The sequence below is a fragment of the Pelodiscus sinensis genome, chromosome 9 (genome assembly GCF_052426305.1).
Source record: "Pelodiscus sinensis isolate ZL-2025 chromosome 9, ASM5242630v1, whole genome shotgun sequence".
In the NCBI taxonomy this organism is placed as follows: Eukaryota; Metazoa; Chordata; order Testudines; family Trionychidae; genus Pelodiscus; species Pelodiscus sinensis.
In genome coordinates, this window is record NC_143060.1 from 60,444,048 (window position 1) to 60,470,890 (window position 26,843).

General features: G+C 48.6%; 2 protein-coding genes across 14 annotated transcripts; both read right to left on the bottom strand.

Moving 5' to 3' along the window:
• Positions 1-1,960: 1,960 nt before the first annotated feature.
• On the bottom strand, positions 1,961-17,342 carry LOC142818144 (uncharacterized). Of its 10 annotated transcripts, none has more exons than XR_016350287.1 (4): positions 17,204-17,342; positions 6,266-7,574; positions 2,727-2,810; positions 1,961-2,351 (listed from the first exon to the last, which is right to left on the bottom strand). XR_016350287.1 is itself a non-coding variant. In XM_089780602.1 (3 exons), exon 2 carries the CDS (start codon positions 7,458-7,460, stop codon positions 6,297-6,299), a length of 1,164 nt encoding a protein of 387 aa, XP_089636728.1. In that variant the 5' UTR covers positions 7,461-7,574; positions 17,204-17,342; the 3' UTR covers positions 1,961-2,810; positions 6,266-6,296. The 10 variants fall into 10 exon arrangements, 6 of the variants coding, with proteins under 6 accessions (XP_089636728.1, XP_089636727.1, XP_089636726.1 ...); XR_016350286.1 differs by having other exon boundaries at positions 4,324-7,574; XR_016350284.1 differs by having other exon boundaries at positions 1,961-2,810; positions 4,324-7,574.
• LOC102452649 (uncharacterized) lies at positions 1,961-26,843 on the bottom strand. Of its 4 annotated transcripts, XR_012906043.2 has the most exons (4): positions 26,686-26,843; positions 17,204-19,170; positions 2,727-2,810; positions 1,961-2,351 (listed from the first exon to the last, which is right to left on the bottom strand). XR_012906043.2 is itself a non-coding variant. In XM_075936799.2 (2 exons), the coding sequence occupies exon 2, from the start codon at positions 19,064-19,066 to the stop codon at positions 17,900-17,902; it is 1,167 nt and encodes a 388-aa protein (XP_075792914.2). In that variant the 5' UTR covers positions 19,067-19,170; positions 26,686-26,843; the 3' UTR covers positions 16,475-17,899. The 4 variants fall into 4 exon arrangements, 1 of the variants encoding a protein (XP_075792914.2); XR_012906041.2 differs by having other exon boundaries at positions 1,961-2,810; XR_016350283.1 differs by having other exon boundaries at positions 1,961-2,810; positions 26,715-26,840.

Below are 26,843 nucleotides of genomic sequence, written 5' to 3' on the forward strand. Positions count from 1 at the left end.
GGCGCCCTGGGGGAGGGGCAGTCAGCGCTGCGCACGTGCAAGCATTGCGGCGAGGGGGGGGGGGCTCAGGAAGGAGCCGGAACTCGGTGCTGGGTTTCCGGCCTGCCCTTCGCTCCATCAGCCCGGGGGGGGGGTTCAGCGCGCAGAAGGGCCTTTGGGGGCCCCCGCCAGACCCGCTGGCCCCTAGCCCTGGGGTCCAACGCGCTAGCCACGCGTGGCTACTTGGCTGACACAGTCACTCACATTTTCAGAATGACGTGCCCAGTTCGCTCTGGCTGGACACCGCGGCCTCCCAGGCTGCCCGCAGAGGGGCCAGGGGGACCCAGTGCTGCTCTGCCCCCACCCACTGCGGTAGCTCCCGGGACTGGCTCTATGGGCCTGTCACAATCTGGATGTGTAGAACACGTCCGTGTGAACAAGAGATGGCTGTTCGCGCCTTGCCCTGACCGAGCACACTGCCGTGTGGGGGGGCAGCTTCGGTTGGAGGCGGGAGTGAAGGTTCTGGCTGGGAACGTGGGCTCTGGGGTGGAACCAAAGATGAAGGATTCAGGGTGCAGAAGGGGGTTCTGGGCAGAGGTGAAGAGTTGGAGTGCACGGGGGTGAGCACTTCAGGGTGTGGCTAGGGATTAGGGGTCCAGGAAGGGGCTCAGGACTAGGGCAGGAGAGGGGGGGGGGAGGAGGAGAGAAGAAAGAAGTGCCAGTTCTAGGAGGGAGTGTGTGTATGGGAGAGGTTGTTGGGCTGGTGCAAGAGATTAGGGGGGCAGGGTCTCAGTGGCACCATCGATCCCAGGAAGCAGGTCCCAGGTCCCTGTGGCCCCTAGGTACATAGGTGGACAAGGACACACTCTCCGCACACTACCCTGGAGTCCACAGGCACCTCCACAGTGGCTCCTACTGGTTGCAGTTCCTGGCTAATGGGATATGTGGAGTAAGCACTGGGGTAGGGGCAAGGGACAGAGCCTCCCTGTGGTGAGGGGTCACAGGGACCTGGCAGAAGCCATACAGGTAGAGAGCCATGGCAGGTAGGGAGCCTACCTTATCCCTGAGCTGTACCACTCACTGGACTTTTAATGGCTTGGTCAGTAGTGCTAACTGGAGTCACCAAAGTTTCTTCTGACTGTGTTCAGGGGGTTGGGGTGGAGGAGAAGAGAGGTGGGAACCAAAAACCTAAGGTGGAAGCATCACCTCCCCATCAACTTCTGTTCTCTTTGCACATCCATGTCTTGACTGTAGCAGCAGGGTAGCTAAACGAGCTTCCTGCGATTTACTGCTTGAAACCTTACTGTCTTGGGCAGAAAATACATTTTTAGATCCTTGATCAGTGTTCTTACTTTTACACCAAAGGGCACCTTTTCTCCAAACTCTCTTTTCTCACTCCACCACCAATCACAAGCAGCTGACTTACACAGCAGCCACCCACTTTCCCTCCTAAAAATGTACAGTCCAGAACAGTATTTGCTTTCAATTAATGCTATTGAAAATTTTGGTTGTGTAGTCTCCCTCTCCTTCTTAAACCCTGGAGAGCAGAGGAAAGGTCACTGGCCCCTGCATCCCTATTTAAGAGGGGTACTTCAGTACATACTTAAGTCCTAACGGGACTCTCCCTCATGCTTTCTGGAATCAATGCCCCAGTGAACTAGATGAAACTAGTCTAGTGTCTTTCTTAATGCAAGTTCATGAGAGATGGGTGTATAAAAACTGTAGCTCTAAGGATGACTATAACCATCCATTAGTAAATTTTACAAGACCACTATAGAGCTTGAACTTTAACCACTTTGTCCAAATGTAAATTGATAGCGGGAAGCTGTTACAGGTGTTCTCTCACTAACCATGTGTGCTCTCCCATCAGCACAATAACTGAACACAGATGTTGACTTTCTCTCACAGCACACACAAGTGGCTTTTTTTTACCATTGGTTTGGATAACTACTGGTAGGAAAACCAGACAAACTCATAGTAATCCTTGTTTGTCCATATTTAATAATTCCACTTCAACCAAAACAGCAGCATTTCTGCCCATGCCCACTGTATGAAAACATGTCTCATGGCAGGTTTTGTTTAAAGTCTGTGATCTACCAGTGCCATTGCTATTTACATAACGAGTAGTAATTTTGAGCTTTCATCCTGATAGTGACACTACTTTGTGATTCAACCTCTGCCTACGATCTTCTTCTCCATCCTCTCGGTAGAATGCTGGATTTTTATCGATGGAATGAATGAGTAGTTGCACTGTGTTAGATAGTAATGCTATGGCATTGAAAGATTCAGGTTGCCTGACTCTGGATAGATTATCACCATATGCTGTTATCTTCATTCAATTCCACTGCCAACTTTCTCATCAGAAGATTATGCTAGCACACAGAGGAAACAGGTCAAATGGGCAGCAAACACTTCAGTTAGCCTTGTGCCAAGGACAGGATCAGAAAACAATTCAAGCAGGTCAATTTGTAATAATTTTAGTCTCCCCCTTTCAACTTTTAGGGACATTAACTGCTGCAGAGTAATATTTTCTGGTGATCCTAAACATTTGTATTTTCATTCTGTAAAAATGCAAACAGGATGCTGAAAACTCCCCATGGTATTCAAAGGCATTCAAAGGTAGGAGATACTATTTCACATAACCCCTCTTCAAATCGAAGGAAGACCAACAGACAAATATAAATGCTTCATACTACAGGAACAGATACACAGTTTGTATATAATAATAGTCTTTCATTAAAAAATACCATCTCTGTTGCATTCTGCAGCTAGATCCATACTTCATCCTTAGGGGAAAGAACAAGCACTGCGAAAGATGGTAGATATACGAGCTGGAACAAGAGGAAAGTAGAAAATACTTTCATCACAGGCACTGGCTCCATTTATATCCAAAATCATTCATGGCAATTAGAACAAACCCATTAGCGATTAAATGAATTCAACTCCTAAACAATGCATTTTAGAATATGAACATAAACTTATATGTATAAACAAACGTATGCAGACTTTTTCTGTTAAAGTTTTCACCTTAAATCCGTGTTTTTCAGGTGGGCAACAGATTAGACAAGGGAGGATATGGGAAGATGACAGTGCAACTAGGGGCATTTTCACTTCATCACCCTGATCTATGGGTGATGTAGCAGGCAATGCCTTGAAACCCAGCTGTCTTATCACCCTGTTCCCACAATCCCACCCCACAATACAGCTAGCTACAGGAGCAGTCCATGTAGCAAGCAGAGGAAGCACAACTGTGGTTTAAAGGGACTTTTACCAGTTACATGTGCTTACTAAAATACCTACTTATTTTTAAGACATATAAAAGGTCTTATATAATGGTACCAATTGCTTAGCTAAGCGATTAATGAGTCACTATCAACTTGAAATAATGATTACATCTAACAATTCTGTATTTACTGTTGTTACAATTCCAAAGATTAATATGATTTAACAAAAACTGTTCATACTTGGTTAGTTTCTATACATTGGGCATTTGGCAACATTTTGTATAAAGTTAGGTTCATTGTTTGAGAACAACATTCTCAGAGTTTTAGGGAAAATGGGCATTTGAGCAGTAATCGATGGAGCCATGTAGATTAGGCTGATCGGCAAAGGGAAATGAAGCCGCAATTTAAATAATCGCGGCTTCATTTAAATTTAAATGGCTGCTGCGCTGAGCCGACAAACAGCTGAGACCTCGTTATGCCTCGTAGGATGAGGTTTACGGGGAGGTCGATAAAGGGCTTTCATGTCGGCAGGGGAGTGTCCAGACTAGCGCGCTGAGCTGACAAACAGCTGATCAGCTGTTTGTCGGCTCAGTGTGGCAGCCATTTAAATTTAAATGAAGCCGCGATTATTTAAATCGCGGTTTCATTTCCCTTTGCTGAACAAACAAATCTACATGGCTCCGTTGACGGAGCCTAACAGTGGAAGCAGAGCTGAAATGAAACGAAAAGAACCGTCAGCAAACAAATGTACTAAAAGGAGACAGGAGGAGAAGTGTTCCTCTTAGGTCAACCCAAAGACCCTTCTGGAAGACTCCCCCCCGCCCCAGAAAGAAAACGGTGAACCAGAAACCACATATTAAAAATGTGAAGGCATGCTATTTTAAGAGTTCAGTAGCTGAAAATTGGGGGAGGGAAAGGCTAATTAGTGAGTTTAAAAAAGAAAAGTTGATATCATCCCTTTAAAAATGCCCTGTAATTTCCGATAAAAACAGATGCTCCTTAGCATAGTGCATCTTTTGGAGTGAGAAAGCTTAAATCTCAATGTTACACAGTGTACAAATCAGCAGCATTCTTATTTTTATTAGCATTTTCTGCTCTTATGTTTTCTGACATTTCTTACCGTAACATAGTAGCTGGGAAGAGGAAAGACTCTCCACCTACCCACAAGTGGCACCGATCCATACAGGCAACCTACCATACCCACATACACCACCACAGTGAGCCATGCAACCTTTTCTCAATTCATCAGTACACCTACAAAAATTGACACATAAGTCACATAAGGACATCAAGGATCAATTAATCCATAGGAATGTGTGTGCACATAAGGATGCAACTGTTTATTATTTGTCTGGTATATTTAGGCCTGGATTTTTACAACCATCTTTTAAAAATAAAGATACTACACTAGAAAACATGACAGAAAGAACAGAGAGAGGGTATGGATGGGTCAGCTCTGACTAAATGAACTGTGTAGTCCTAATAAAGGCAAAAAGTGACATATCTCCAAACCAAGTGCTGAAAAGCAGTTAATCAGTTCAGAGTCGTGGACTGCAGAAGGGCTTCAATGTAACCCATCAGTTTTAGAGAAAAGCCCAACTTGAGGCATTCCCAGAAAAGTCCAGCTAGTAATGACAAGGCCCAGGAACCTTCCAGGAACTTCACTTCCATATATATCCTTTGATTTCATTATTTAATGGAAAACAGATCTTTTTTTTCTTGTAACTTTAGAGGACAGGTGCAGAACCAGTCAGCACTTGGGATCATGGAGTGTCTTATGAGGCGATGCTTTCTTATTAGTGTTATGCTGGCCATCATTGGAGAAAGGGGCTGTGGACCAGCCTTCTGTGCATAGGGTGGGGCAATTTCTCTAGCAGTGCTGAGTAGGTCTCATTCAGGTAACCAAAATCAACCACAATGACCACAACCATGGAACCTTAAACACTACAATTTGTCCATTCTGTGCAGGGGTGGGCAAAATTCAGTTGTGGACCGGATCTCTCCTGCAGGAGCCTCTGCAGGCTCCCTGCCTGCCCTGCTCCTGCACACTGCTCAGAGCAGCTCGTGGAATGCTGCAAGTCTAGGAGTAAAGGGACGAGGCTTCGCACACTGCCCCTGCCACCAACAAAATCTCACCGCTCCTATTGGCTGCTTCCCTGCCAACGTGAGCTGCCTATTTGCAAGACAGGCAGTGCAAGAAATACCTGCCTCCCTACAGGCTCGGAGGGTGCGTCTAGACTGGCAAGATTTTGCGCAAAAGCAGGTGCTTTTGCGCAAAAACTTGCCAGCTGTCTCCACTGGCCGCTTGAATTTGCGCAAGAGCACTGACTTTGTAATGTACAAAATCAGTGCTTCTTGTGCAAATACTTTCATGCTCCCTCTAGGGAAAAAGCCCTCTTGCGCAAGAATACTTGCTCGAGAGGGCCAGTGTAGACAGGGAAGAACTGTTTTGCGTAAAAAAGCCCCGATGGCTAAAATGGCGATCGGGGCTTTCTTGCGCAAAATCGCGTCTAGACTGGCCACGGATGCTTTTGTGCAAAAGCATCCGTGCCAATCTAGACGCGCTTTTGCGGAAATACTTTTAACGGAAAAATGCCAGGCTAGACGCAGCCACAGTGTTCAGAGTCAGCCACACATGGTCCCTACAACCGGTGGAGGGGCATGGAAGGCAGGGACCCTGGCTGAAGAACCGCCTCCTTTCTGCATCCCTACCCACCCCATGTAACCCAAACCCTTTACACCACTACCTCAGACCCTGCACTCCCCTCCTACATTCCTCCTCCAGGTCACAATCAGCACCCAAACCTTGCATCCCAAACCGCTCCCTTGGGTCACACCCCAAATCACTGCATCCCCTCCTGCACTCCTGCCCCAGGTCACACACCCCTCTTCCAGGGTACAAACCCGCTCCCGGACCCTGCACTCCAGGTTACAACTCCCTCCTTCACCAAAACTCCCTCCCAGATCCCTCACCCCAAGCATGCTTTGGCACACGAACTCCATCCCAGACCCTGCACCTCCTCCATTAATGTCATGGAAGAGTATAGCCCTTGACTACTTACCAATTCCAGGAGTGGCCCCCCCCATACAAAATTATTGCCCATCCCTGACTTTGTGCGTGCGCTCATGCTTCCTTAGAGTAGCAGACACTGTGAAGCAACGGCCACAATAAGCACAGGAGTAGGGTTTTTCCCCAGTATGAATCCGCAGATGGCATTGTAATGTCACCAGCTGGGTGAAACTCCTTCCACACTCCTCACAGTAGAAAGGGCGCTCTCCAGAGTGAATCTGCAGGTGCCTTTTCAACTTGAGCCGCTCAACAAAGGACTTCCCACATTCTTGACATTTATGTGGCTTGTCCTGTCGGTGGATCACCTTGTGTCTGGACAGCAGATTAGGTTTACGGAACCCTTTGCCACACGTCGGACAGATGTAAGGTTTAGAGTCTTCTTCCCCAGACTTTTGATTTTCTGAACACAGATGATCAATGTCCCCATGGCCATGCTTGTCTTGATGCACTGTTGATCCCTGGTTCCTACGCGTACCATTTCCCAAAGCTACCAAGGAGCGCTCAATCTTGTGGACATTGCGTAGGTGCCTCCAGACATCAGCCGTGTGGATGAAACCCTTGTCACACTCCGGACACTTGTGTGGTCTGTCACTAGAATGAATCAGCTTGTGCATTCGCAAGTTCGCAGCGTGGAAGAATTCTTTGCCGCAGATGGGGCATTGGTACGAATACTCTGTCAGGTGTATTTGTTTGTGCATCTGCAATTCGCCCAGATCCTGGAAAGTGGCACAACACTTCTTGCATCTATAAGGCCAAGCTTCTCCAGAAATGGGCTTCAGGTCCTCCTCACCAAAAGTGTCAATAAGAATGATATTTTCATCATCCTCACTTAGCTCTTCCTGAGGTTCCTCAAATGAGCAGAATTCCAGATTCTCATCTTCACATTGCATATCAAAGTTGGTGCTGGAAGTGACAAAGACCCCAGCTATAGTCTCACCTCTCTTCTGGTAGTAGATCTTACAGGTTTCCTCATCTTCACACTGCAATTCTACAGTGAGTTCTTGCCTACCTGAAGGTTTAGCAGGGCTACAACCAGGACTGAATGGTTGAAAGTTTTTTATATCTGCCTCCAGTTGAAAGCTAGATTTGTGATCCACCAGTTCAGAGGAATGACTGGAGTCGTGTGAATGCTCCTCACCTGTGTCACAAGTGTCATTTTCGGATTCCCAGTCCACCTCCACCTCCATCCTGTAATGTCATATATGGGGCTTATATAGGATTTACTGTGGATGTAAATACACCTTGTTCTTATAGTCCTTCATGATTGGCTCATCTCATTCTGAATCCCAATCACAGCCCTCCTTAGAAAAAAATAGGAGATTATTTTATTAGCTTACTTCACCAGCTCTCACATTAAATAAAGGAAAACAACCATAGCAGAGACCTTTTTCTGCTGAACAGATAATACTGGGAGTTTTTGCTTTAGTTACTATGATCATCAAATGGAACATTTCTGTGTTTCCATAAAGTTCAACCTCCTATTTCAATTGGCCCTTTACTGCAAATTTGAATAATTAAGGTAACAACTTCTGGCTTCTCTAGCCTTAAATAACCCATTAAGAATTCCGGGAATTTTTGTTTTAGAACTTAATAATGTGGATCTATTCACTTCAAATATTTGGTGGTCTAAAATTTGTTTGAGTTCTCCCTTTATTTGGAACATGATCAGTGGATGGCCACACACAATAAAAACAACAACAAAAACCTCACTACTCACCTGCGTCCAAGTGAGAAGCAAAACAACCTCCACCCCACACTCCAGCCCCAGGGGCAGAGCACTGAAGCCCAGGGCTTCCCCCTGCAGCAGCACGAGCCGGCACTCGCACACCAACCCCTGTGGAGAGGGGCACCGAGGCCTGGGGCTTACTGCCTGCTTAATGGAAACTTGTGCAGGCTAGATCAAATTAAACTGGGTCCAGATCCAGCCCACAGGCTGTAGTTTTCCCAGTTTAGAAACAATTCCCACACTTCTCTGAACTCTTCTACATCTAGTCTACTCCATTCTTCTCCACAAGATGCAACTTGATAGAACACAGATCTATTCAGCCTAGTAAGCTTTGCTCCTGAAAAACTTTTCTCCGCAAATAAACTAAATTAAATCCACCTGATCATTTCATAGTAAATGATCAAGAGTGACAAGCAATCTGCCAGAATACATACTGGGAATGTAAAAAGTCGGTTAAATAGGTAACAGCTGAAAATCTCAGCGTTTACACATGCTGTGGGCTCTGCAGTAAAAAGCAGAGCCTGCAGCGAAGCCTCCCCAGGAGCAGGGCCATCACTCTTGCTGCTCTCAGGAAGCCAGCATGTAACCTGTGGTGGGAGGCCAGGCCACCAAGGACACAGGTTGCTCTGGTTGGCTGGCCAGAGCAGCTCCTGCTTGCAGTGGGCCTGTGGGGCTGGAGCAGCCCCCTCCCTACCTGGGGCAGGAAGCTGCTCCAGCCCCTGCGGTTAATCAGAACCTATTTTGGGTGATGTTTGCCAGTTGGCTGGTTAACCTTTCTTGCGCTAAAGACAGTTGTTGGGAAACTCTAAAACCGTGGTCACCAACCAGTAGATCGTGATCTACCGGTAGATCTCGGAGGCTCTAAGAGTAGCTCTTGAGCCCTCTCTGAACTGCACACCTGCGCAGTACATTTACATTAGATTTCCTCATTTGAGGAGCAGCTACTCACCGAGCAACAGCACAGGTGAGTAGCTGCGAGGAATGGTGGGAATTTTTTTTTAAAGTAGCAGTATAAGGATTGGGGATAGCAAGTGATGGAGAGGAGGAGAACAGAGAGGGCGGTGCTTCAAGGAAGGGGCGGGGTGGTAGATCTTGGCTTGGTCTGTCATTTAAAAAGTGATCTTGGGTGTAAAAAGGTTGGAGACCACTGCGTCTAAAACAAGTCTGTCCTCTATTGTCTTTCAGCTTTTACTCCTTGTCAGTGTAAATAGTATAATTTATTAAATGTTTTAATTGCATTAATTCAATATTTAAATCCCTACTAGCCATTTTAATTTTTACATTATTTGGCATATTTCTTTTGCAGCTGACTAAAGTTTCTATATCAGATAGTCTTAGCTAAACCTAAGCAAACAATAAACCGCTTTCACCCTTTTAATGTGGACTGGATGGAGATACTTCAAACTCATTCAAGTGAAGATCATAGATTTAACTCTCAAGAAGGGGTTTCTTTACCACACTTGGCTTTGTCAGAAGATGCATATTCATATGTTCTCCTTGCATGTGAAAATATTTAATTTCGTATGAGTTACCATCAGACACTTTATTTCTGACACTGACCACATAACGTATGCAGCAAGTAACCAGGCTGACACTGACCCACTATACATGCATCAGGCAGACCAAATAGCAAACCATGTAACAGTTAGCAGCCGTGTGTCGGGTCAGAACTGAAAGAAATTACAGGAGCTCATTTTGTTCACTCCCAGATCACCAGGGACAAGAAAGCACTGTGATTTCTTTAGCCACTTCGAGCCTTTCATGATAATTTGTATTACTGAAACTCTCCAAGATCTTCCATGCTCTTGGGTAACCTACAGCTGGTCCCATGAGAAAAAATATTTTGGAAAAATAAATAGGGAGAGAAAAGTGTTTTGAACAATAACCAGTCAGGTACAATTACGGAAGACAGCTAAGCTGCAAATAACAAGAAAGAGTTTCCATAGAAAGCTAGCAGACTAAGGAGGAGACAGTTATAGGTGAGGCCCTACCATTTTGGTCAATTTCATAGTCATTGGATTTTAAAAAAATAATAAATGTCATTATTTCAGCTATTTATACCTGAATTTTCAGAGAGTGTTGTAATTGTGGGGATCCTGACCCAAAAAGGATATGTGTGGGGGGGAGGGGGCAGGCAGGGGGATATTGGAAGATTATTGGAGGAGGTGGGGGATTGAGGTGCAGCTACCCTTACTTCTGTGCTGCTGCAGGTGTAGACACTGCCCTCAGAGGTAGGCAGATGGAAAGCGGCAGCTACAGGCCAGGATTCCGGCTTTGCATGCAGAGCCTCCACCACCAGCAGCAGCAGCACAGGCAGAGGTAAAAGCAAGTCTGCCCTCGTGTGCAGCTCCAGCAAGTGCTGGCTGACCTGTGGCAAAAGCCAGCAGGTAGCTATTGAAAGAGCTGACAGAGACCTGGGTTGCAATAGAACAGTACCTGTAAGAAATGTTAGGTTACTTTCACCATTGAACACAGGACAGCATAAAATGGTGCCTCCTTTACTTTTGCATTGCTGCCTGCAGAACCAGGCCCTCAAGTCAGCAGCCACCCGTCCAGCCCTGAAGCAACCAGTGTTACAGTAAAGGTGGCCTACTAAAGTATTGCCACCATTACATCTGCACGGCTGCTAGTAGCATCCTGCCAGCCCTACATTTCCATGATGTTTCTTTGTATTGCCTGCCCATTTTCTTATTCCCCCCTATACGTTACCACCCATCTTCTGCCTTATCGCCACATATGTCCAAGGATAAAAGCGGGGACACTCCACTGTTTCAGGAAGTGCAGGTGACACGGGATCCTACCCTGCATCACCTCGGGAAGGGCTCTGATGCCCCCCCGGGGAATCCCGGCAGGACACCCCTGTTCTGGACGCACCGCGAGCACGAGTTCCGGAGGAAACCAGGCCCAGCTCGTCACGGGAGCACTGCAGCCCGCTGCAACCCCACGGGGAGTCCCCGCGCCGGACACTCGCCGGGGGGGGGGGGAGCCAGCGGGGAACTAGGAGAACGAGGCCGCCAAGGCAGAAGAAAGGCCCCGCCCCCCTCACCTGCCTGCGGCTCGGCCCCGCCCCCCGCGGGATAGAGACACGGCAGGAGCCTAGCGGCTCCCCCGCCCCGCCCGGCCCACGCGCTCGACCCGCCCCGCCCCTTCCCCTGCGGGGCGGAGCCCGGCCGCGCTCACCGGCCCGGGGCAGCGGCCCTCACCGTGCGGAGCGGCCGCCCAAAGCTCCAGCGGGACCCGGCCCAGGCGCGACAGCAGAGCGCGGGCGAACCCCTCACGCCGCGCCCCCGCCCCACTGCGCAAGCGCGACGTCCAGGAGTGCGTGTGCCTCGGCCGCAGCGAAGCCGGTCGCGCGACTGTCGGTGCCCCCCCCCCCATTTCGCTGCGCGCGAGACTCAGGTGCAACGACCCGGGCTCGCTTTTGTCACGTGATCAGTAGGTCTGGCCTCTGTCCCTGCTGCTCTGGCCATAGCCCTGGCGTGGGCGGTGCGCCCAGGCCAGCCCCGCTCCGGGCAATGGCTCCCTCCTGCCCCGCTTCATTAGCCTCCTCCTCAGCAAGGGGCTCCTGGCCCCCACCTCTTTCCCTGCTCTGCCACCGCCCGTCCCCGCTTTCAAATCGTCTCTTATCCAAACGAAGCAAACCCAGTTCTTCCAGCCTTTCCTCATCGCTCCTTTTCTAGCCCATTCATCATGCCCGATGCTCTTCTCTGAACCGTCTCCCATTTCTCCACATCCTTCCTGAAATGCAGTGCCCTCAACTGGACACAATACTCCAGCTGAGGCCTAACTCGCGCAGAGTAGAGCAGAAGAACTACCCCAGTCTTGCTCACAACACTCCTGTTAGAATAGTGGTAGAGATGTAGCCGTGTTAGTCTGGGGTAGCTGAAGCAAAATGCAGGGCAATGTAGCACTTTAAAGACTAACAAGGTGGTTAGTTAACACTCCTGTTAACGCATCCTAGAATCGCCTTTGCTTTTTTTGTAATAGTGTCACACTGTTGACTCTCATTTAGCTTGTGGTCCAGTGACCTCTCCATCCCTTTCTGCAGTACTCCTTCCCAGTCACTTTCCACGTGGTAGGTGTGGCACTAATTGCTCCTAAGTGGAGTACTTCGTATTTGTCCTCATTGAACTCCATCCTATTTACCTGAGACCATTTCTCCAGTTTGTCCAGATCATTTTGAATTATGACCCTGTCCTCGAAAGCAGTTGCAACCCCTCCCAGCTTAGTATCATCTACAAACTTAATAAATGTACACTCTATGCCATCATCTAAATTATTGATGAGGATATTGAACAGAACTGGTCCCAAAACAAATCCATGCGGAACAGCACTTGTTATGCCCTTCCTGCATGATTGTGAACCATTGATTACCACTCGCTGAGAATGGTTAGTCAGTCAGTTACGTACCCACCTTAGAGGAGCTGCATCTAGGTTGTATTACCCAAGTTTATTGATAAGAATGTTGTGCGAGACTGTATGAAATGCTTTACTAAAGTCTAGGTATACCACCACTATCACTTTTACTCCTTATCCACAAGGCTTGTTGTCCTATCAAGGAAAACTATCAGATTGGTTTCACGTAATTTGTTCTTTATAAATCCATGCTGACTGCAGCTTAACACCTTATTATCTTCCAGATGCTTGTAGATGGATTCCTTCATTATTTGCTCCATTATCTTTTCTGGCACAGAAGTTGAGCTGACTGGCCTGTAGTCTTCTGGGTTGTTCTTATTTCCCTTTTTATAGATGAGAACTGTATTTGCCCTTTTCCAGTCTTCTGGAATCTCTCCGATCTTCCATGACTTTTCAAAGACGATAGCTAATGGCTCAGATGCATCCTAGAATATTCAATGAACTGATTGAGAACGTATTTCATCAGGCCCTAGTGACTTGACATCTAACTTTTTCCAAATACTTTTTAATTTATTCTTTTCCTATTCTAACTTCTGAAACTACCCCATTCTTGCTAGCATTCACTGTGTTAAGACATCCAGTCACCACCAATCCCCAGGTCATTAAGCACCTTTTCTGTTAATATTTCTCCCTCTTCATTGAGCAAAGGGCCTACCTTGTCCTTGGGTCTTCCTCTTGCTTCTAACGTATTTGTAGAATGTTTTCTTTTTACCCTTTATCTATCTAGCTAGTCTGAACTTGTTTTGTGCCTTTGCAATTTTGTCCCTACATACTTGCATGACATGGCACACTAAAGCAGTTGCTATCCATTTAGATCAAGAACAGCTGTCCTGAGCTTTCACATCAAGATGAATTTCTGGCTTCAGCGTCACTTCCATCTCTCTCCCTCCCCTCACCATGCTGCAGAATGATTATTGACAGAATGAATAAGTGCTTGGACTGTTTTAGACATTAATACAATCAAGTCAAAATTATTTAGGTTGTAAGATTCTAGTTAGGAAAAAAAAAAATCACATGCTGATGTCTGTATTCAACTATAGTGCCTACTTTTTCCATTAGAAGATTACTCTAGCAGCTGGACATAATAGGTCATAAGCTAAGAAGTATAGCTACTAAGGACCAAACTGATGCAAACACTTTCTTCAATTAGCCATGCGCTAAAGACAGGATCAGGAAACCATACAAGGATTTAGATCTGATTGCATATAGTCTCCCCCTACAAAGGCCACTAACTATATCAGGAGACTATATTCTGATGACCCTAAACACTTGTATTTCATAGAATCACAGAATACTAGGACTGGAAGGGACCTTGAGAGGTCATTGAGTCCAGTCACCTGCCCTCACAGAGGGACCCAGTACTGTCTAGACCATTCCTGATAGACATTTATCTAACCTACGCTTAAATATCTCCAGAGATTTCCATGCTGTAAAAATGCAGACCAAATGCTGAGAACTCCCATGGCAACCAAAAACTTTCAAAAAGTTAAGAGACATAATTCCATGTGATGCCTCTGCAAAACTAAGGGGCTACGTCTAGACTGGCATGATTTTCCGCAAATGCTTTTAACAGAAACGTTTTTCCATTAAAAGCATTTGCGGAAAAGAACGTCTAGATTGGCACGGACATTTTTCCGCAAAAGCACTTTTTGTGGAAAAGCGTCCGTGCCAATCTAGACCCGGGTTTGCAAAAGAAAGTCCCAATCGCCATTTTTGCGATCGGGGCTTTTTTGCGCAAAACAATACCGTGTTGTCTACACTGGCCCTCTTGTGCAAAAGCATTTGCGCAAGAGGGCTTTTGCCTAAATGGGAGCAGCATAGTATTTCCGCAAGAACACTGACAATCTTACATGAGAGCATCAGTGTTCTTTCCGAAATTCAAGCGGCCAGTGTAGACAGCTGGCAAGTTTTTCCGTAAAAGTAGCTGCTTTTGCGGAAAAACTTGCCAGTCTAGACCAGCCAGAGTCTGAGTGGATATACATAAAAGCCTCGCTGTAGCAAACACAGACACACAACTTGTACATTAAAAAGGTCTTAAATTAAAAAACAAATATCCCTGGATATTACACCTAGATCCAAGATTTATGCATCAGCCTAACCCAGGGACAGAGTAAGTATTGCAAAGGATGTAAAATCCCATTTAATTGGTAGGTATTAGAGATGTAAAATCACATTTAATTGGTGTAATATGTTTAGCCAGTTAACTGATTAAAGGGGATAGTGGGGACATTCCAGCCCCATGACCGGACTGGAACACTCCCTCCCCCACCCTGCCATAGCCAAGGACAAGGACTGCTCTGGCTGGCTGATCAGAACAACCCCTACCTGCGGGGGGGGGGGGGGGGGGAGGGGAGGCGGGGAGGGACTGTCATGGACAGGGGCTGATATGGCCAGCCAGTTGGAGTAGCCCCTGTGGGGCTGGAGCAGCTCCCTGGCTGTGGCAGGCGGGGAGCTGTTCCAGTCCCTACTGCTTAACTGGAACTGGTAAGCCTCATTCACATCCTTGGTAGGTATATCAACTGGAGCAAGAGGACAGTAGAAAATAATTTTCCATGTCTGGCTCTGTCTACATCCACATGAGCTTTAGTCAACTCTAAAACAATGCAAATGAGGGGTCTGGATACCTGTGTTTGTAATACTGATGTGGAAGTTTAGGCCTAAAGGGATGAGAGGTGCAAGCTTGGGGGAAGGGGGGAATTGGGATGCAGAAGGTGGTGGAGAAGGGGATGCTGGCTTGGGGAGGGGACTCCAAGCTGGGGAGTGTTGGGGTCAGGTGGAGGGTTGGGGTACTGAGCAAGCCACAGGCTTGTGGCTGTGAGGGTGCAGGAGTTTGGGCTGGAGTGAATGAGGGGCTCAGGGCAGAGAGGCTGGGAGTATGACGGGCTCAGGACACAGATTTGCTGTGTGTGGATGGTGCAGGAGTGTTGTGGCAGAACACTGAGGAGTTTGGGGATGAGAGCGCTTCAGGGGGTTCCAGTATAGGATAGGCTCAGATCTCAGGTCGGGGAGGGGCACAGGAGTGTTATGATGCTGCGGCCAGATGGGGGCTTGGCCCCAACTGGGGGGGTTGTTGGCCAGGCTTTATTTTTAAATAAAATATTACGTCAAACACAAAAAGTTCAGCATTGTCTTTATTTAGGAGAAGGGCAGGGAACCTGTTTTGAGTCAGGGGCCACTGACCCACAGAAAAGTCAGTTGGGGCCACACAAGTGAGATGCAAAAAAAAAAAACTCCTCCAACCCCTCCCCTGCCCCCAAGCCTCACTAATGTGGCCCCAACTGTGCTAGTGAGAGCAGGGGACATGGTACTGGGGAAGGGTGCTAGTGGGTGCCGGGGTAGGGACAGGGTGCCAGTGGGGACAGTGGACAGGGAGTCCCTGGCACGCGCCTCCTCTGGGGACTCCTAGCCCCCCCACCCTGCAGAGGAGGGAAGCCCTGGCGTGTGCCTCCTCCAGGGACTCCAACCCTTCCCTTCCCCCCTCCGCACAGCAAAAGTCCCCAGCACGCCACAGACCTGGGTTGAGGTACTGTGCTGGCTGTTTGGGGGAGAGGGAGCAGCCAGCGCTTCCTGGAACCCCGGAAGTGGCGCGCAGCTGCCAGACTTCCTTCCACCCCGCTGGAAGCCGGCACTACCTCCATTGTCGCTGGAGGTAGGCAATGGGGCATCTTGGGGGTGGAGGGAGACAGGGGAGAGGGGTCCTCCCGATTGACCCGTCATTTGCGATCGACGGGTTGGGGACCACGGTCTTAAAGTGTTTTGTAATCAGCTGTGCAACAGATTAAATGAGGGAGGGGCTGGGAAAAAGAAGGAAGTATTGGGAGTGTTTTCACTTCATCACTTTGATCGATCCTACTGGTAAATGAGCTCCTATAACCATTAATGCAGTAGGCAATTTCTTGAAAGACACCTGCCTCATCATCCTGCCCCCACAGTTCCCACTATATAGCCAGCTGCCGGAGCAGCAAGCATGTCTAATATTGGAAGCAGAGGAAGCAACAGGAATGGTTAGCTGCGTGATTGACGAGGCATTATCAAACTGTTATATGTAATCAAGAATCCCGCAATTACTATGACTGAAGAGACTGTTCAGACTTGTTTAGTTTATCTACTTTGTGCATTTGACAACACTTAGTGAACCTGATCCTATGCAGTTTTTGAGAACATTCTCAGAGCTTTGGGGAAAAAAATAGGGTGTTTAGCAGTAACAACAGAAGCAGAGCCGAAATGAAAAGCAAACAGGCAGCAAACAGGTGAATGCATATACAAAGAAAGAGCATGCAGAAGGAGAGGTGTTCCTTCTAGGACAATCCAAAAAACTCTTCTTAATAAAAAGAAGGGGTGTGTGTGTGGAGAGAGAGGGGAGCCAGAAGCTATCACATTATTATTATTTTTTTAATTTAAAGGCATGCGTTTTTAAGGGGGTCAGTAGCAGAGCATTGAGGATTTTTAATTAGCCTGTTAAAAATGCCCTAGAATTTCTAAAGTAATACCAGCAAATTATTTTTGATAAGGATAGGTGCAAATGCACCGTATTGGATCTTCTAGAGCCACAGCTAGAATCAGGAACCTTTACCCTTGTATAAAAACCAGCACTATTTTCTTTATTTTTATTAGTATTTTTATGATTTTAAATTCTAAAACATTTGTCACTGTAATGCAGTAGCTGGGCAGAGTAAAGACTCTCCACCTAGATACAAGTGGCACAGATCCATACAGACAACTCACCATACCCATGTACACCATCACAGCAAGCCACACAATGCTCTTTCCATCCATCAATATACATACCTGTGATGTGTTATGCAAGCACATAAATGATCAGTATATCCATAAGCAGTGTGTGCACAAAGGGTCCAACTGTTAATTAAGTTTCCAGTTTACTGAAGTCCTGGATATTATTATTTTGCAATTGACATGCTCCTTTTCCTTGAAATAAAGGTACCTCATTATAAAACATGACAGACTGCACATTGGTGCAGATGGGCTACCCCTGACCAAGTGGACGGTGTAATCCTGGCAACAGCCTACAATGACAGCTTTCCAAATCCATTGCTGGAGAGCAGTCACTTTCCAGACCTCCAAACCGATGGATATTGCTGTCAGGACTTAGCCATGGTTCTATTAAACATATCAATCTTTGGGAAAACCTCAGCTTAACACATGTCCCCAGAGAAATCCAATTGGGGATGGATGTCCAGCACCTCCAAAGGGCTTCATGTTTGCCGGACAACTTCTCTAACCTCATTCTTCAACCCTATTGGGGCTGTTCCTTCTTCTCTGAAGTCTTTACTTGTAGTGATCATGGAGTTCCGCACAAGGCTCTGTTTCCTGATCAGAGTTGTATTGGCAATACTTGTGGAATGTAGCTGTGGACTGACCTATGTGCGTAGAGAATGGAGGTTTAAGAAGCATGGACAAGTTTCACTCAAGTAAGAAGGGAAACGAAACAAAACAACCACTAGTGCAGGTACAATTCTATAGTCTCTAAGATGTCTTCACTTGGTGAGTGCGCTCATGTCTCCTCAAAGAGCCTGACTCTGTGAAGTCTTGAGCACAATAAGAGCAAGAGTAGGGTTTCTCTCCTGTATGGATCCGCTGATGGCGCTGTAGTGATGCCAGCCGCGTGAAGGTCCCGCCACACTCCTCACAGTAGAAAGGACGCTCTCCAGAGTGAGTTTGCTGATGCCTTTTCAGTCTGAGCAGCTGGATAAAGGACTTCCCACATTCTTGACATTGATATGGTTTGTCCTGTCGGTGGATCACCTTGTGTTTGGACAGCAAATTAGGTTTATGGAAACCTTTGCCACATGTTGGACAGATGTAAGGTTTAGACTGTTCTTCTCCAGGCTTTTGGTCATCTGAACACTGTTGATAGGTATCTCCGCCACCATTTTGGATCTGGTGCACTGAAGACCATGGGTTCCTAACCATGCCATTTCCCAAAATTTTTGAACGCTCAATCTTGTGGACATTGCGTAGGTGCCTCCAGACATCAGCCGTGCGGATGAACCCCTTGTCGCACTCCGGACACTTGTGTGGTCTGTCACTGGAATGAATCAGCTTGTGCATTCGCAAGTTCGCAGCACGGAAGAACTCTTTGCCACAGATGGGGCACTGGTACGAATGTTCTGTCAGATGGATTTGTTTGTGTTCTTGTAATTCACCCAGATCCTGGAAAGTGGCCCCACACTTCTTGCACCTAAAAGGCCAAGCTTCTCCAGAAAGGGGCTTCAGGTCCTCCTCACCAAAGGCATCAATAAGAATGATGTTTTCATCATCCTCACTTAACCCCCCCTGAGGTTCCTCAGAGTGCTCCGAGGAGTAAAGCTCCAAGTCCTCATCTTCACACTGAAGGTCGAAGTTGGTGCTGGAAGTGACACAGACGGCAGGAGTGGCGGGATCACGTTTCTGGTAGTAGTTTTCATAGGTTTCCTCCTCTTCACATTGCAATTCTACAGGGAGCTCCTGCCTAATTGAAGGGCCAGCAATGCTGCAAACAGGGCTAGCTGGTGGTGAGTAATCTTCCTCTACCTCCAGCTGGAGGCTGGCTTTGCGACCTGTCCGTTCAGAGACATGGCTGGAATCATCTGAATGCTCCTCACCTGTGTCACAAGTGTCATTATCAGACTCCCAGTCAACCTCCACATCCATCCTGTGATGTCACCAAAGGTGCTTATGGAGGAATAATCATTGAGGCAAGTACATATGTTCTCTCATGGTTAGACCTTTGCATCTTCAGCTCCAACTGCAGCCTCCTGGGGAAGGAGAGAGAAGAGGGTGGGGCGAGGAGAAGGAGAAAATATTTCATTACCTGACTTGCTCAAGTTGATGTCAGGTAAAGTGAACAAAGGGTACTGAGACTTTTGCCTGTCTAGTTTCTACAGAGGAAACCCAGCTTTTTTATTACATTGGCGTATGGAAAATTCTTTAAACTGAAATGTTTAAATAGCCATATGTAACGCAAGAGTTTTCCTTTGTTTTATCATCAAACGAGAAAAAGCTCAGTTTCTCTTGTACCAGGATGGCCCAAATGCAACTACCTCAAACATTCGCTGATGTGACATTTTGCACCTTCTGCTTTTTTTCTTTTTAAAGAGTTAGACATTAGTCCAGCCATTGTTTGAACACGTCCCTTTCCATTCTCCGTAACAGCATTACATCACATTTTATGAAAGTGTGACTTTTGTTGGATCTGAATTCTGCTAATCCTCTATATTACTACAGGATCTCCCCAGTTCTCTGACAATTAAGCTAACTAAAGCACTTTTCTAACTATGGTCCGAACGTGACCCCTCCGCCCCCATTACCATTACTTTACAGCAGGGGTGGGCAATCATTTTTAATACGGGGCCAAGATTTTGGTAAGTGGTCAAGGGCTGCACTTCTATGGAGGGGATGCAAGATCTGGGACAGGAGGAGTGTAGAAGGGACTAGGGTGCAGAAGAGGATGTGGGACCCGAGAGGGAGTTTGGGTGAAGGAGGGGGTTATGATCTGGGACAGGGACTTGGGGTTCAGGGTCTGGGAGGGAGCTGTTACCTGGACGAGGTGGGGAGAGGGGATCCAGAGGGTTTGGGTGGTGACCTGGGGCAAGGGAATGGGGTGCAGGATAGGGATGTGAGTGACCAATTGAGTGGTCGACTAACCCAATAACCCAAGGCTTATTGGGAAGTCGAGTCAATACTTGGCTACTTGCTTCCCCCACTCTTGCTGCCTCTGTATCAGATGCAACAAGCGTTTGTGTGGAGGGGGGCCGGCTTAAAAGCAAGTTTCCCCCAGTACCATCTCTGTGGTGCAGGGGGGAGGAGAGGCACAGCAGTCCGGGACCAGCTGCGAGCCAGGACTGCTGTGTCCCGGCTCACGCTGGGTCTCAAACCTACCCCCGCTGCGGCTCTGCCTTTTAAATGTAGTAAGAGTCAAGTGGCTCTTATTACATTTAAAAGGCAGAGCTCCGGAACTGTTCAATCCCAGCTCTCGCCAGGTCCCAGATCTACTCCTACTGCGGTTCTGCAGCTTAAATGTAGTAGGAGCCAGGCTGCCTGTGCGATCAGCTCCTACTACATTTAAAGTGCAGAGCCGCAGCAGGGGTAACTCCTGGACCCCACCTCCCCTTATCGACTAATCGTGTAGTCAATACAAATTGTATCCTTAGTGCAGGGTTAGGGAGGGGTAGGGGTGCAGGAGAAGATTCTGGCCTGGGGGAGGAGTGCAGGAGAGAGTGTAGGATCTGGGAGGGAGTTGTGACCTAGAGAAGGTGAGGAGAAGGGATACAGAGGGTTTGGGTGGTGACCTGGAGCAGGAAGTTAGGAGGAAAGAGGAAGTGGGGTGCCAGAGGCAGGCTCTGGCTGTGAGTTCCCAGCCAGCAGCCCTGCAAAACCTGAGACAGGCTCCATGCCTGTCTGCAGGGCTGGCTGCTCCACGTGGCTCTGCTCCAGCACATGAAGGTGGGGGGGAGTGAAGTGGTTCCATTCACTGCTCCCACCTCCAGAAAAAAATTCTCAGCTATTATTGGCTAGAAACTGGCCTATGGGAGCTGAGAGATTTTGCTAGGGAGCGGAGACACAGCTTGAAGCCTCCCCATCCCTACCCAGCGTCCAGAGCAATTAGCAGTCAGCTCTTTAAAGTGGCATGAGCTGCTATGTAGGAAGGGTCCTGGCAAGGTGGCCATAGGCCTGATCCAGCAGCTTTGTGGGCTGAATCCAGCTCTCTAGCCAGCTCTTGCCCACCCCTGCTTTAGAATCTGAACTTAACACAGGGGTGGGCAACAATTTTTGTTGGGGAGCCACTCCGAGATTTTGGAAAGTGGTCAAGGGCCACACTTTTCTTTGGAGGAGGTGCGGGGTCTAGGATGGAGGTTGGGGGCAGAAGAACACATGGGGTAAGGGACTGGGATGCAGGAGATGGTGTGAAGTCTGAGAGGGAGTCTGGGTGAAGGAGAGGGTTGTGACCTGCATCAGGGGATTGGGATGTAGGGTCAGGGAGGGAGTATGGGTGCAGGAGAGGATTCTGGCCTGGGGAAGAAGTGTAGGAGGGGGTTCAGGGTCTGGGAGGGAGGTGTGACCTGGGACAGGGGGGTGCAGAGAGTTTGGATGCTGACCTGGGGAGGGAGCTGAGGTTCAGGGGTACCAGAAGCAGGCTCTGGCTGGGAGGTGCTTACCTAAGCATCTCCCAGCCAGCAACCCTACAGCACCCCGAAGTCAGGCAGGACTCCCTGCCTCCTGTAGCCACAGACGGCTTGAAACTGCAGGATGCTCCCTCCATGTGGTGCTCAGCTCTGGGAGGGGGAGAGGCTTGCGCTCCCCCCCACCGCCCGGTCCCCCAGGCCAAATATCTCAGCTCCTATTGGCCAGTTGCTTCCAGCCAATAGGAGCTGAGGATTGGGCTGGGGGCAGGGAGATCACACAAAGCCTCCCCCTCCTTCCAGAGCAGAAGCACATGGAGTAGCCCTGTGTTTAAAAAAAAAAAGCAGCTGCTGTGTGCCTAAGGCTCCTGGCAGGGTGGTCCACGGGCTGGAACTGGCCCGCGAGAGGTATCTTACCTACCCCTGACCTAACATATATCCTCACAACAGCCTCTGAGGAGGGAAGTACTGCGGCTGTGGTAGAACGAGGCGTTGAACTCAGACTGCCAAACTATTACACCAGGGCCCTAACCAGCGGGCCATCAGCATCATCATGCACTCTACCCGTGGAGACTGTGTCTCAGTACATACTGGAAGCAGCAGGTACTTTTTCTTGGCTTTTCTTTTCTAAGAGTCTCACACTTTTTTTAATTTCAGGCAAATCCAAACATGTCCAAGTTCTCTGAAAACTCCCCTGGAGATATTGTCTCTCATTGCTAGCTGGTGCAAGTGCAAATGGGGGCTAGTATTGTATAATTTATGAAATATTTTAGACTACATTCAACCGAGAATTGCAATCCCTGCTGATCATGCGCCTTCTTCTGCCTACTTGGCTTATTTCTTGTCAGAATACTTTCAAATTTCCACATCAGAGAGCCTTTGCAGCCAGGCAATTAACAGATGTGTCCCTTCCTTTCCTCAAGAGCCATATTGAGGTATGTAAATCTTCACAAGGGATTTCAGTTCTCAGGGTGAGCAAGTTTATTTGCACCTCAAGGCTACGTCTACACTACGCCTCTCTTGCGCAAAAGCCTATGCAAATGAAGTGAAGATTAGAATATTGCTGCATTTCATTTGCATAATTAGGGGCCTTTTTGGCGCAAAACTCCCCTCTTGCGCAAGAGCCGTTTTTCCTCATTTTTTCAATGGCTCTTGTGCAAAAGCAGCTTCTAATTAATTATGCAAATGAAGCACTGCGATATTCCACACCGTGCTTCATTTGCATACGTTTTTCCAGAAGATGGCTACAGTGTAGCCGTCGCCTTACTGGTGCACCACACCGGGATACCTGGCTGCTCTTAGATGTACTAGGGGTGCTTTCTGGCCACTGACCTAGGCTCCTGGCTGTGCTGCTGAGCAAGTGCCTCATTGAGCATCTCATGGCAGCTGGGCGCAAGCAGGGAATGGCTGCAAAGAATGCAAAGGCACCTGCAGGGGAGTGGCAAGAGCATATGGGGGCATAGCTTGGAGCTGGATCCCCCGGGATGGCTAAAATAGAGTGAACTACAACAGGGTAGTGATAAAAACAACACATCATGTCGCCTCCAGGCAAACATTGTTCATAAAACAATGACTCCATATTTGACCTCTCTTCACTTCCTCAGAAGGAAACCTGCACAACACCTTCAGATGAGCCAGAAAGCTTCAATTTGTAACTTTGGTGACACTAAAGATCATGGACCTCAAAAAAGATACTGGATTTATAGCTCACTACCGTGGGCAGTTCATAATGCAGGCAAGGGAAGGCACAGCCTTCCTAACACTGCCTGCATGCCCGACCGCCTAAGGTTAGGGCCGCCGCTGGAGATGGCTGGGGCCGCAGCATGGCAGCCCAGCTTCCCCCTGCTGCTAGGGAGGGATGGGGCTAGGGCTGCAGCAAGGCAGCTCCAGCTCTCCATGTGGCCAGGAAGGACTGGACGGGGTGGGCGGGGCTTGGCTCCAGGGGTGGAGCCTCAGGTGGAAGGGGCAGGCCCGGGGCTTGCCTTCCCCAGCTGGGCTTTCAGTACATAAAGTTGTAACCCACCCATCCTTTTGTGCAGGATTCTGCTGGGGAATGTCCAACTGGCCGGGCTTGGGGAGTAGGGCAGGGAGGACTGGCAGGTAGCAGTCAGCACCCCAACTCCCATGGCACAGAGGCCCAGTGGCCTGAGAGACTCCCTCCCACTTTCTATCCACTGGGTCCTGTCAGGAAGTGATGGTTTTCAAACTGTGACAAATGGAAGGCAGAAACATGGATGGAAGAGGTACATGACTCCTTCCTGGGTAGGGTATGACCCCGCATTAGGCTACAGCAGCATTTCTCAGATGTGGCCACCACCAGATGTTTTTGCAGACACTCAGCCTCCAAAGCACAGGCAAAGATTGAAGGGGGCAGGGCGTAAAGCCATGGCCCCTCCATGCAGAACCCAGCTGTTGCTCTTGAAGAGCGGTTACCAAGAGCAGCGAGTTGCAGTCTTTGTGTTTGAGCTGGTGCTGCTCTTTGGGGGCTCCAGGCTGCACCTCTGGAGTAGGCTCACCAGTTAATGACACCAGTTAGTAGTTAACTGGCGAGAGCAGCCTGGTTAATGTTTAACCAGTTAACTGATTAAATGGCATTTTACATCCCTACTCTTAAGATGTAAAATGGTGGGGCTGGTGTGCACCGTGTTGGAGGCAGCTCTTGTCAGTGGAGGCGGCTCCAGTGGTTGGTCAGCGGGGCACTCCCCAAAGCAGCTCCCCTGCTGCTGCTTGAGCCACAGGGAGCCTGGGACTCAGCAAAGAACTGGTGAGTTCCTGACCTACTTTCCCTGGGGAGGGCTCTCGCTGAAGGGCTCACAGGAGGCAGGGACAGAGAAATGGGTCAGCGGTTCCCCTGGGTCCACCTGTAGCAGCTTTAACAGCTCTGGGCTGCAGCAAGGCTTGGTAGCTCTCCAGCAGGATGAGGGGGTTTCATTCCATGCACAAGAATAGGAGCAAAGTCCAGGTGCACCAAATGGAAAGTAGGGTTGTGAAGGACTAGTCGATTAGTTGCTTCCCCCTCCTTGCTGCCTCTTTCAGAAAGAGGACTCTAATTTCTTAAACCTATGGTTTTTTCTTGCATGTGCAAGTTTAAATTGTCACCTACTTCCCAATGAAAGTATTTCCCAACTCATTTTGTCAATATCCGTTGTCTAATTCTGACAGCTCAATTTATAAGCTGGGCCAAAGATGGTTAAGGAAAGCCGCAAAACAAGTGAAGAGACGTGTCTCCATTAACATACGGCAAGACGAGGAAACAGCAAATTCAATATTTTTTCAGGGCCTCTCTCTTTCACAATGATGGGGAGGAATTTCTTCCTCCTGATTTAGTACATATTTAACATGTCTGGTTTAAAAAACAAACACACACAATTATAACTTTAACAACTAAGAGACAGACTGAGGCATTTGTATATGCAGAAGAGTTACCACAATATTTTGAAATATATTTTTATCATAGTTATTGGATTCAATGGTTAAACGATATTTTAAAGATTGTGTGTGCATCCAAAACACAAGTGTGATTTCTCTAATACTTTTCTCCAGAACATCCACAGAATCTCTGGAGTAACCTTTTACCGTTTCATTTGCAGAAAGCCCAGTTAGATACAAGTAATTTTTTCTGAACCACACAGGCTTCCTGTAAGGACTGTGCTCTCATTTAAGGCATATCAAAGAGCAGTTTGTGGGGAGCATTTACCCAGTGTGCCCCCAGACTTGGTTTGTTTCCTTTGCAGCTTCTCTTCCTGACACTCCTTCCCACTATCCCTTTAGAGAAGTCTAGTGCCCCACTAGAATGAACACTAAGGCCTTGCCTACACTAGGAATTTAAAATCGGTATAAGTAACTATACTCTTTGCATAGCTATCCTCACCTAACTCTCAGAACATTCCTTCCATTGACCTAGCTCAGGAGGTGGATTATCTACCCAACAGAAGAATCCTACATGTTGATGTAGGTCAGGGATGGGCAGTAAGCAACCTGTGAGTTGGACGCAGTTTGCCAGGGTTTGTCCCAGCAGGCCAACGGAGCTTTATTTATCTGTATGGCTGCAGCTCCCCTTGGCTGCGGATCAGTGTTTCCAGCCAATGGGAGCTGCAGGAAACAGTGTCCCAGTTTGTGCTGCTTCCCACAGCTCTCATTGGCTGGGAATGGAGATTGGTGGCCAACAGGAGATGCAAGTCACCATACCTGCAGACATGCAGGTAAATAAAGTGCCAGCAGCCCGCCAGGTGCCAATCCTGGCAAACCGCCTCCAGCTTATTGCCCACTCTTGGTGTAGGTAGCATCTTGGTGAAGTGCTGCAGCTGAGCTGGTGTCATGTTCCAAGTGTAGACAAGCCTTAAAATAAACCAAATTGCTAGAGACACCTGATTACACAGATGACAGCCCTGATCTAGTATAGCAATCCCCTTGTACCTAACAGACATCTTACATTACACCGACCATATAGCTTCCACATATGTAACATACTACTCCAACAATCCACCCCTACATTCCTTCGGCCTCTTGCTTCTTTCCCTGCTCTCTCCCCACTGAGTTTTGCCCAAGTGCCACTCCAAGGGATCAAGATTTCTCCAAGTCCAAGAGTCAGTCTTCTCCCAGCCAGAAAACCAAGCCTGCCTCCTGGGGGGCAAAACGAAGCTCCCAAGATACTAGTCACTGAGAGCTCTCCCAACCCACTCTGGCTGTGCCCAGCCACCACTTACTTTCTCCCCCCTCCAGACCTCGCACTGCCCTTCGCTTTTCCATCCCTCCCCTCCCTGAAGGGCCAGTTTCTTTCCCCCTATTGAGAGGGTTTCAGTGGTGATACTAACACCCCTTAAGACTCGCGCTCTCAGTGCCATGCAGAGCTCTGCGGGGCTCTCGGACACCCTCACTCCTCTCCTGGCAGCGCCTGTGCACCCCCTCCCACACACACCCCCACACCCTGCTGCACCGCTCATCTCGCCCCCCCGCTGACGCGACCCCGCCAGCCTCTCCCAGCAGCGCCCGTGTCCCCGTCTCCCCACCGCCCCGGCGCAGGGCCTGCAGCCGGGCCCACCCCGCACGGCGCAGGCCTCCCCCCCTCGCTAGCGGGGCCAGCCCCGACCCGCCCGGCCCCGGGAGCGCCCCCAGCTGCTGCCCGGGCGGGGAGGAACCGCGGCGAGTTACCGGCGCGCCAGGGCTGGAACCGCTCGCACCCGGAGGCCTCCGCGCGGCGCCGGCCGGCAGCCCCGGCCCCACAGCCCGCGCCAGGGGCCGCTCACGGGCCGGGCCGGCCGGCGGAGCCCATTGTCAGCCGGACCGCCCGCAGGAAGGAGGAAAACAAC

Excerpts from the sequence above, each read along its gene's own strand:
- LOC142818144 (XM_089780602.1), bottom strand. The coding sequence starts at position 7,460 with ATGGAGGTGGAGGTGGACTGGGAATCCGAAAATGACACTTGTGACACA.
- LOC102452649 (XM_075936799.2), bottom strand. The coding sequence starts at position 19,066 with ATGGATGTGGAGGTTGACTGGGAGTCTGATAATGACACTTGTGACACA.